The sequence below is a fragment of the Odontomachus brunneus genome, unplaced genomic scaffold, assembly GCF_010583005.1.
Source record: "Odontomachus brunneus isolate Ranch 3 - 2012 unplaced genomic scaffold, Obru_v1 Obru_scaffold_083, whole genome shotgun sequence".
Classification (NCBI taxonomy): Eukaryota; Metazoa; Arthropoda; class Insecta; order Hymenoptera; family Formicidae; genus Odontomachus; species Odontomachus brunneus.
The window spans coordinates 254,000-265,020 of NW_022639533.1; the positions used below are offsets into that span (position 1 = coordinate 254,000).

Below are 11,021 nucleotides of genomic sequence, written 5' to 3' on the forward strand. Positions count from 1 at the left end.
TGAGTAGTGCATGCATGTCACATCTGCCACAATTATGGAAATGTGGAAATGCTCTGGATACACTACACTGTTATATTTAATTAAAAATTAAAAACAAATAGTTTTTCAGTCATATTTGGCATCGAGTCACCCAGTCGATTTCCTGTCAAAATGAGGCGATTTTTCGAAAGTTATTTCGCGATTATGTAAGAGTTATTTCAGCAACAGAGAAGTGTCCGAAGCATTTCACAAGTGTACAGAAAAGGTAATATGCAAATATTATATAAATGTTATATTGTTTTATTTAACCGTGGTTTGCAGGAATTTTGGATATGGTTTTCCTCACTTCTGACGTCATCAATCCAATATGGTCGCTGTGACTACCTAATAACCCTATTCTGTAATTTTCTAACGACAATGTCACTAGCATCACGTATTACACAGCTTTTCTACCATATATTGTACTTGCACAACAACAACGTAACAATAACGACAGTGTCGTTAAGGGCCGGTTTTTCAATAGCAGTTTAAATTTGAATTCAAGTTTAAACTCTATTCTAACAATGCGTTTGTTTTGTTTAAACAGAATTTAAGTTGAAATCTAACTGTCATTGAAAAACCAGCCCTAAAAGTTATAGAATAGGCCTGCAGTGCCGGGATTCTGTAATTAGTTATGTAATCATTATGTGCTAATAATGATTGTTGCGCAGATATAACATATGGCAGAAAAGCTGCGCAACTATTCGTTATTAACACATACGACAACGACTGCATAATGAGTTACAGAATCCCGGCTTTAAATTAGAATATATTGAATATCGAATTTTACTTTTTGTTGAATTTTTTTTTAAACGCCGTTTTATACGTATACTTATGCAAGATATCTAACAATTCGCTACAAAACTGCGGTATACAGGTAGATTAGATCAAACTGAATAAAAAATTCCACTATTATTTTGCTACCTATATAAAATTTTGAATTAATTATATTAATATTATACATCACAGTTCCGTAGTGAATTATCGGACACCCTGTATATCGGTCATCGAAGAGGAAACCTTAACGGTTTTTCGAATTTTGAGATAAGTATGATTCTATGTGTAATTATTAATAATTTATATTAATAATTTGCCGCGTCGATTTGTTTATTTCCTATTGTAGGAAAGGATGAATTGAGGAAGGATGAAATGAGAAATTTCAGTGGTTCTACAAAAACACTGGAGAATAATTATTACTATCTAATTTTTGAGTTATAAACAAATACGGACAATGATAATTTATGAGAAATTATATATAATTTCCTTGTAAAGTCTGTATTACACAACACATATGATTCGCGATTAATCTGTCGCAGAGCGAGGTAAAACTTTGGAAAATGGGAAGTCCACATTCCGACATTGATGTCCATTCCAGATTTACAAACTCCTCAATCGTAATTAACGTGTTCCATTTTTAGACCGAACAATCTGCAGTTTAACTCCGGGACCGACATTAATGTCCATCGCGATATCTTCATACCTTCTTTTTAACATTATAATCTATTAACTTAAAGTGTGATAATAATTCGCATTTAGTTGTACTTCTACTCGAAACGTCGTATCGTCGCGTGTAGATCGTTAACCGCTGTATAAGAAGAGAGGACACTATTTAAAAATGGTATGGGATCAATACTGAATACGACACAGTGTTAAAAATCGTTTATCCTAAATAATATTTTCCAATTCCAACCTCCTTTCGCAACATTTTGGATAGATTGTTCATATACAATCATATAATACAAATGGCAAATTGGTTGTATGATCGTTCGTGTGATCTAACGTACCTTAAAAATTAGTTTGGAATGAATATAATAAATAATAAGGAAAAAAAGATCGCGGGGGACGAGATCGCTGATGTAATTGTTAGAAATCGACGATAATGAACAGACGAAATACGCGTTCAGCGTCTCCTCTAACCTTCCATCATTATACATGCATAAAAAAAAAACATCGAAATTATACACCAAAAAATCTCTCATTTCGGACATAATAATAACGATCCTATACTGTTACTATGATGGTTCAGTGTCTAACCCGAACAAAAGAAAAAAAAGTCTGCAAAGGAGATAAATTAATATAATACAAAGCAATCGTACAATAACTCTAAAATCTGAACTAATTGTTAATATTATCATCGAGGTACGTTTCTTTCTTTAATATATATATATACGAACACACATATATATATACATATATCTATATGTATGTATATATCTATGTGTACGTATATATATATTTATTTATTTATTTATGTTTTCAGTCGCGTCTTTTGCACTACTTGACATACGCACATACCCATGCACACGTACAAACACACATTATTATTATTATTATTATTATTAACTGTACATATTAACCGTTTAACACTATTATTTACATTAACTTTTGCTTTCATAAAAATATATCGAGAATGCACGGTTTTCGCTTGTTCTTCATCTCTCCGTAACGCTGGATAGAAGAACCCTAGTAGAATGCTAAGTCTGTCTTAACGTAAAATGTGGATGGTACTTTGTTGTTTCCATTATAACATGTAGGATTTCTTTAAATTGCGCATAATTCGTTATTTCATCGAGTTTCACTATATTATTCACTATGATAACAAACTAAATTTATTAAACGAATGTGCACACAAAAAGAAAGAGAGAGAAACGCCAGGAAATGAAGTTGTAAGATTTTAATGGATGAAAATAGTCTGGGAAGTAATTACATACAAATAGCGGCTTTCAAATCAACGCATTTTATCATTTTTTCTCTTTCGTTGATTAAAACTTCGCAGCAATACTTCTTTTTCCCAACGTAATCGTCAGTTTCCTGCTACCTTTACGTGGTTCTAAATTATTCTGTTAAGTTGTTGACTCGTAAACAGCTATATGGTCTGATGGAGTGAGTATCAGACTTGACAACGCGACTTTGTAATAGAATCAACGTCAAATTGCAAAGTTTGTTGAGTAATTTCCGAAGCACTTAAATATACTTATAGACAATTTTCTAAGAAAGACTTAAAACTGAGAATCTTCAATATTTCGTTTGTTCTAATTTTTGCACAATTATAAATAATATATGCATGCGTTGATTGCAACGAGAAAATGTAACATCAGATTAGGAAATTGCTTCTTTTAAAAAATCAGTGCCATTTGAATACAACAACGTTCAAAGATAAATCACGTATGATGCATATAAAAATGATAAGCAAAAATACATATATAGATAATAGTTATTACTATCATCTCTTAATAATAACATAAACGATTTTCTATTACTATTATATAATAGTCCCATTATTATTAAGTAATAGTTACAACTGACACTATTCATTAATAATAAGAACAATAAATATAATAAAAACACGAAAATGTGTAATAAGAAAAAAAGAATCTCCTTAACTTTAAAAGTTCTTTTTTCTTTTCTTTTCAAAAATTGACTATATAATATCGTAAACCAAGGTGCTTCGGAAATTACTGATCTACAATTTCACGTAGAATTTATCAAACGTTTTCAAATCTGACAAGTTCACCTTTTAAAAAAGAGACAATTTAGACTTATATCCGTTGTGTAAATATCAATTTTGCCTCAAGTTATCTTCCAAAGTAAACCAAGTAACGCAATATATAGGTCTCTCTACTTGGTCATTAATTAAATTGATAAATTCGTGACGATCGCGTCCTACTGTCTAACGGATGGTATCTCACGTAGAACGGCGCGGACTGTCATTCGGTGTATTATTGTCAATGAAGTGCTGTCGATGTAAATAAACAATACTCCGTAATCAATCTTTGTCTTTAATACCTTCTTCGAATCAGAAGCATAAAAAAGATACCGCAAATAGCAAGTTTTTTTTTTCTTATAATAATCTATATAACGTATTACTTACGTAGCAGTACAATTTTGCTGTCAACTCAAAAATTAACAATACTCGTTATAAATTCTCGAAAAGATTCGATTATAACTTTTCGCTTTTTATTTTCGGAGTTCGCAATCGATAACGCGTGAAGTGTCAACGTCGTGGATGCAACGGTCTCAGCAGATCAATGAAAACGAAAAAGTCACGTTTTCCGCGGTATGTGAATCATCACCTTCTCGCGCGCGCGTATCCTCTATCAAAAAGTCTACAGGTATTCCTTACATCCTTAATTATACTGTACAATATTGTATCGTTTTTCAAGGTACATATGACATGTTTTTTGGTGGCTTCAGCCAACACTCCAGCTCGGGCGCGCATCGATTATCTTACACTTTATATATATTTATATATATATATTACAGAATTACTGCATATGAATGTATCCTAAATCTCTTTTAGTTTTGGCACTCGTGTCCTACTTTCGCGTGTTATCACCATTCTCCTCGGTATCATCTTCCACGCTGTCCTCCTCATTCTCCGACGAGTCCTGAATGTACGATATACCCTGCATCTCATCCGTTTGCATGCCGTCATTTTCGTTTCGTGCGTTCGCATAATCTGCGATCTCATATGCACTTTCTGGATAAATATATTGCGCCGCTTCGGCGTTAGAGTCTTCGTTATCTATGGTCAACACGTTTTGTTCGATCAAAATCTGATTACCTTCCGAATCATTAGCCACCATTAACACAGTCCCATCCAGATTGCAATGCATCTGATCGCTTCCGTCCCTACCACTGTCCTCCGCCACGTTCTCTTCATGCTCGTTCATAGAATCTTCTTCAAATTCGTCGCTCTCCGCGTTCGTCTCCATCTTACAGAACTGCCCGTTTCCACCCAATACCTCTATACCGCCAATGTCCGAATCGCAATCGCGATCGCGATCGTCATCGGCCACCGCGTTGACCGCGTCCTCGCCCCAGATCACACGTAGGATATTATTATTGGCTGCGAAAAAATTTGGCGCGTTCGAAATAGAGGAAGCGTCTACGTTCTCCGCGTCTACATTCTGTATTTCCGTTATCTCACACTCGTTTAGATCTTTGTGATCTACATGCATACTCAGTGGTACCATAGGACTAAGCTTGTGCCTCGTGTGGCCCATCATATCACTCTCTTCCTCTGACCCGTTATCTTGCGGTATTACTGGGCTTAATATGGGCGGACCACCATAATCATCATCTTCATGTTCTTGTTCCTCCTTCTCCTCTTCTTCATCATTATCATCACCATGATTATTACCATCGCCACCACCGTCTTCACCATCATCATCGTTGTCTTCGTCATCGTTGTTCTCATTATCATCATCGTCGTCGTCATCGTCATCGTCATCATCGTCATCGCTCTCATTTTTGTCATCATCAGCATCATTATTAACATTATCATTATCATTCTCATTCTCATCATCATTATCAATATTACCTTCACCTGTTTCTTCTTCTTCTTCTCTCTCTTCCTCCTCCTCCTCTTCCTCTTCCTCTTCCTCCTCCTCCTCCTCTTCCTCCTCTTCCTCCTCCTCCTCTTCCTCCTCCTCCTCTTCTTCTTCCTCCTCCTTTTCCTTCTCCTTCTCCTCCACCTGCTCCTCCTCTTCCTCCTCCTCCTCATCCTGATCATCATCATCATCGTTATCATCATCATCTTCCTCTTCTTCCTCTTCTTTTGTCTCTCCCTCGTCATTACCATTATTTTCATGTTCCTCATCATCGTCATCTTCATCATCATCCTCGGATAAATTCACATCGTGCACAGTGATTTCAGCGGATTTCTCGAGATATAATGCATTATAATTGTCCGTATCTGCAGACGCGTGAGAACCCAACAGCTTATTCATATTATTCTGCTGAGCTTGCCCCGCGACCGTCGGGGCTCTCACATTGTCAGCGTTCCTTCCCATGGATTGCTTCTGCATATTATCGTCGCATATCCTGAAACTATTAATGTCACTTACAGTTTTGTTCTCCATCGGGTTTATCTCCACGTCCGAGTCGGAATCGACACTCTCCGAATTACACGACATGTCCCCAGTCGCTCTACTGTTGGATCTCGTGTCGGACTCGGACTCGTTCTCTTCGTCTTCTTCGCCCTCTCCCTCTTCGTCACTGGAGCTACTATTACTGCTATCCGAGTCATCGCTGTCTTCCGAATCATCATCGCTGTTACTGTCCTCTTCATGGATGTCTTCATTGCCTTCAACTTCCGACTCAAAATCTCCTTCGTCCCCATCACCGATCACCGACGTCTCATCTGCGATTAAACTACCCTTCTCGTCATTATCGTCATTCTTCTCGGTGTTATCGTCCTCCGCGTGATCTCCAAATTCCGACTTACCATTACAGTTCGCCGCGTGCTCAGTGAGCTTCTCCTCGCTCATGAAACCTTGCTGGCATTTCTGACACCGGTAATTTCCAGTAATACCGATATGAATACTCATGTGCAATAATAACTTACTTCTCGCGTTGTGATATCTACCGCAGGTCTTGCATGTGAAATTATTACCTTCGCACGACAGAATGGCAGCGTGAGCGGCTTTCAAGTGGTCGGCCAGATCTTGATAAGTTTTACAGAGCTTTAAGCACACACCGCACGTGACAGCAGCCTCAGCGCGATGGAAGCGAATTAGGTGTTGCCATAAGTGCTTCTTTGCAGGCCACTGTTTACCACAGACCTCGCATGTGCACTCTGTATTAGTCGATTCATCGTACACTTTGCGTGAGTCCTTTCTCGAGCACTTGCCCGTATTACCTGTCGGCTTAACGTGCGACAACGGCATGAGATTCGGCACCGGCTTCTGCGCCGACAGTTGCATATTAATGTCCTCGAATAAGTTGAAGTCGGGAATGTTCAGGTTGGACTCGTTCGTCATCACCATCGGCTCCTCCCGCTTGATCTGATTGTTGTTCTTCAAATGCGACTCCAAGATCGAGTTCGGAATATTCGGCACGTCTAATCTACCTAAAACGCTACGTCTTGTACACACATTAATGTGATTCCAATATAAGGTCTTAGTGGAGAATTGCTTCTTGCAATTCTTACATTCGAAATTGTTTCTGTTCCTCATTTTGCGCTTACCGTTATCCTTCTTGAATTTTTTAAACATACGCACCGGATCGGTGTTGTGGACGTTCTGATAATGCTTGGAAAGGGTCTCAGAATTGAGGAACATTTCGGGACACATCTCGCAGTCGTATGTGTCACTCACCAATCGTTTACGTTTAGAATCGTTTGAGTCCTCGTCACACAACTCCTCGTCGAACTCAAGATCATCCGGTTCCTCCTTCACAATGATATCGGGAGTCTCGTAGCCTTCTCTTTTTGCGCCGAGATCCATTCTGTACTCGAAGGCGGCTAACTGGTCTTTGGGAACGTTGTGCACATGCTCGTAGTGCTCGCGAATGTCGTTCTCATCCGTGAAGACCGCCAGACACTGTTTGCACGTAAGAAAGACCTTGCCATGACACTTCTTCGTGTGGTCAAAAGCTTTCCACTTGGAGGCATACTGCTTGCCACACACCTGACACGTGTTCGGCTTGGAGAGAACACCACTGTGCTCTGCTTCAACATGTTTCTTCAGATCTTTGGGATCCTTCATGGGTATCAAACAGACGCCGCATGATACTCCGATCTCATTTCGATGTAACGACAACACGTGCATCTTCAGCTTCAGCTTGTTCTCTACGGTATCACCGCAAAAGTCGCAAACGTTCAAGTTAGTGTGGTGCTTATGGTCCTTCCGATGCGACTCCAAGTCCTCCTTGGTGCGGAACAGCTTCTTGCAGCTCGGATAGTCGCAGGTCAGATCCGGATGGTCCATGTGATTAACGCGATTATGTGTCATGATACCTAATTTGGACGTGATCGTCTCGTTACACAAATGGCAGGTATATGTAGTGTGATGATTCTCGATGTGCTTCTGCAGGCTCGCACGGTCCTTGAATATTCTCTCGCAGGCCCGGCAACGAGTCAACAAAGCGCCGGGATCCTTGCGATAGTTCTGGCAGCCTTTCATGTGACGCCTGAGCAGATAGCGTTTGTGGAATCCTTTGTTACATTTTTCGCAATAATGTAGGACGCCGTCCTCAATGCTAGACGATTTCGGGGTGATGCAATTCATACTGTCCTTCCCCACGTTGGGCTCGTACCTGTGATTCTTTGCGACATGCGCTATCAAGTGATCCCTCGAAGCGCTGGTTTTCAGACAATATGGACAAGTAACATCCGGGTGACCTTTGTGCACTCTGTTTACGTGTTTCCACAAGTGCGACGTTCTGCCGTAGCACTTGTTACACAAGTCGCACGGAAACAGACTGTGCACTAGACGTCTGTGATTAGACAAACTGTCTAGCGTTGAGAACTTGAGGTCCGGACACTGATCGCAACTCAATTCGACTTCTACAGCACCGTTATGATCGAGCTTGGACGATTCGTTGGTCGTTTCATTAATGCTGCTATTATCACACGCGTCCATTTCCAAGCCGTGTATCTTCCTATGTCGGGACATCTTTGATTTATTGGAATAGGGCCTACCGCAAATATCACAGCAAAAATCACCACCGGTCAGCGGCCAGTGTTTCTCCTTTACGTGTCTGCTTAACTGTACCACGTCGGAAAATATCTTTAGACAAACACCACAAACCCTAGGCACTGTGTCCGAATGTACTCCCATTACATGTTTCCAATAATCGACGCGAGTGGCCCACAGTTTTCCGCAAACCTCGCAGGTGTTGGGCGAGGCGCCTTGAAGCATATGATGTTGGATATGCTCGTTGCGCAACAATTTCGTCGCGAATATCTTCCCACAGTCCTTGAATTCACACTAAAACGATACAAAGCCAAAATAATTACGTAAAAAAGAAAGGAGACAGAAGAGGCACGATAAGAATCTCTATTTCCTTTGTTTTTAGAATTTACCTTAATGGCAGATACGTCGTTATGCGTGTTGTTGATGTGCAACCAACGTTCCCACTTACTGGAATGGGAACTGCCGCAAACTTCGCATACAAAAAATAAATGATACTGCGCTTTATTGCCATTACCGTTGACGTTGAGTACATTTCCACTTCCCGTAACATCTACTGGAAGTACCTGTTCAGACTACAATATGAGAAATAAAAAGCTCTCTTAAATCCACATTTTACTATAGGCAACGTTACTATAACTTTGTCAAAAATCTTCGTAACTCGCGCTGAAAAATTAACGAATAATTCTACTTTAATTACCTTATGAGCATTTCTCTGATGTCGTATAAGATGATCCTCGTTGGGAAATGATTTGTTACAAATATAACAGTCGACCTTCTCACCATCTTCACCGTCGAAATCCAATACTTGCTCATTTCCTTCGTTAACATTTAAGTTCTCGTTGTAATAATTACTATTTAACTGTACAAAATGTGCAGGATCATACGAAGGATCGACATGGTGTATAGAGACATGAGCAATCAATTTTTTCCTCGAGTCATGCTGTCTACCACATATTGTGCAGCTGTACCTGTATATATCAATCGCAAAGTACATTTCAATATTACATTCGTAAAAGTAAACAGGCGTGTATGATGAAAACAATTTGTATGATATTTGTATGATTATAAATAAAGAATGAAATCTTGTATAATCTAAAACAACAGTATATAATAGTAATTACATAAGTGTTCGTTTAAACAGTATAAAAAAACATAGACAACTGTACCTTCTTTGTTCCGATATTAAAAGTTTGGATCCTCCATGATACATAACAACGTGATTCTGAAGCTGCGTATTGTCGGAACAAATTTTCAAACATACTCCACAAGCAAATGCGGCGAATTCTTTATGTGTCGCTCGTATATGTAGCCACAACGATGCGCGATCATTAAAATCTCTCGTACAAATTTCGCATACAAATACTGTTTCTATTTCTATCATATTCTCGTGATTGTTCTTGGAATCTTTCTCATCGTTCTCCAAGTTTTCCTGCATATAATCAGGAAATATTTATACACATATAATCAGGAAATGTATATAACATTGTAATGATATACGATTTTATTTAATGAAGCGAACATTTTTATTTAAAGTCGCAAAAAGAACTCTTTACTTACCTCAGGTGACGACGAGAACTCTCGCGACTCCTTTATCTCGTCTTGGTCATAAACGCCGACGTCCATTTGATCATTCCAACTCTGAGGCATTACGGTCTTTTTCAAACATTTATCACTGTCAACGATAGGCGTGGGATCGACACCGTGTATCGTCACGATATGTCTGCTTAATGAAGACTTCAGAACAAAATCCTTCTGGCACAGTATACAAACGTAAGGTTTCTCCGCTTCATGCGTGATCTCGTGCTCCTTTAAACTATCCACGGACATGAAACTTTGCGGACACGCTTCGCAATACCATCTCTTCTGAGAATTCGCTTCGCAATTATCTAAAGAATAATATATTCGTATGAAGTAGATTTAATTCGGCGTGCGAAATTTGTTTGTTATGTGTGTCGAGTTTGGATAATTACCTGTCTTAGCTAGTTTTCTTGGCTTGCAATCGGGCGTTGAGCTATCGTCGTAATCCCGCTTTAGACTCTCTCCTTTAGTCAACGCTTGTTTCAATATAGTCAATTGAGGATTTTTGGCCAGTTTAGCCTCAGCGTTCCTGTAGTCTTTGTTCTCATCATCCGTGTCTATGCTAGAGATATCGGACGTATTGACCAAGCTCTTATTGTTTTGCGGCTCGGTTTTCTCGAGTAAAGCAATACGCTGCTCTTCTGTGCAGATCTGGCTATGCGCGTTGAAATCTGCTTGATCCGAAAATACTTTTGCACACGTTTTGCATTGATAACGTGTTTCCGAGCGAAAGAACGAAACCGCCATGTTCGGAGGTGCTGATAGACCAGCGTGCCGTGACTTCACATGCTCTTCGAGATTTATCCGCGTCGAGTATATTCGCGAACAATATCTACATGTTACAGCAGGATGTCCTCTGAAGCAAACCAATTAGATGTATTAGAGATATGTATTCAAATCAAATGACAAAAATAATAAGTAACAAGTGGTAAATAACAACCTTATCTTAGTTTCAATGTAAATAATCATATATATATATATATATATATATATATATATATATAT

The 11,021-nt window shown here is 39.0% G+C and overlaps 1 protein-coding gene across 1 annotated transcript in view; it reads right to left on the minus strand.

Moving 5' to 3' along the window:
* Positions 1-1,184: 1,184 nt before the first annotated feature.
* LOC116847799 (zinc finger protein Xfin-like) overlaps positions 1,185-11,021 on the minus strand; it is a 15,343-nt gene continuing 5,506 nt past the window's right edge. Inside the window, exons 5-11 of the mRNA XM_032823188.1 lie at positions 10,409-10,872; positions 9,996-10,324; positions 9,605-9,867; positions 9,136-9,406; positions 8,828-9,010; positions 5,451-8,732; positions 1,185-5,318 (exon numbers count right to left, since the gene is read on the minus strand). Of these exons, the coding sequence (XP_032679079.1) occupies positions 4,335-5,318; positions 5,451-8,732; positions 8,828-9,010; positions 9,136-9,406; positions 9,605-9,867; positions 9,996-10,324; positions 10,409-10,872 (5,776 nt within the window). The 3' untranslated portion in view covers positions 1,185-4,334. The remainder of the gene's footprint in view (positions 5,319-5,450; positions 8,733-8,827; positions 9,011-9,135; positions 9,407-9,604; positions 9,868-9,995; positions 10,325-10,408; positions 10,873-11,021) is intronic.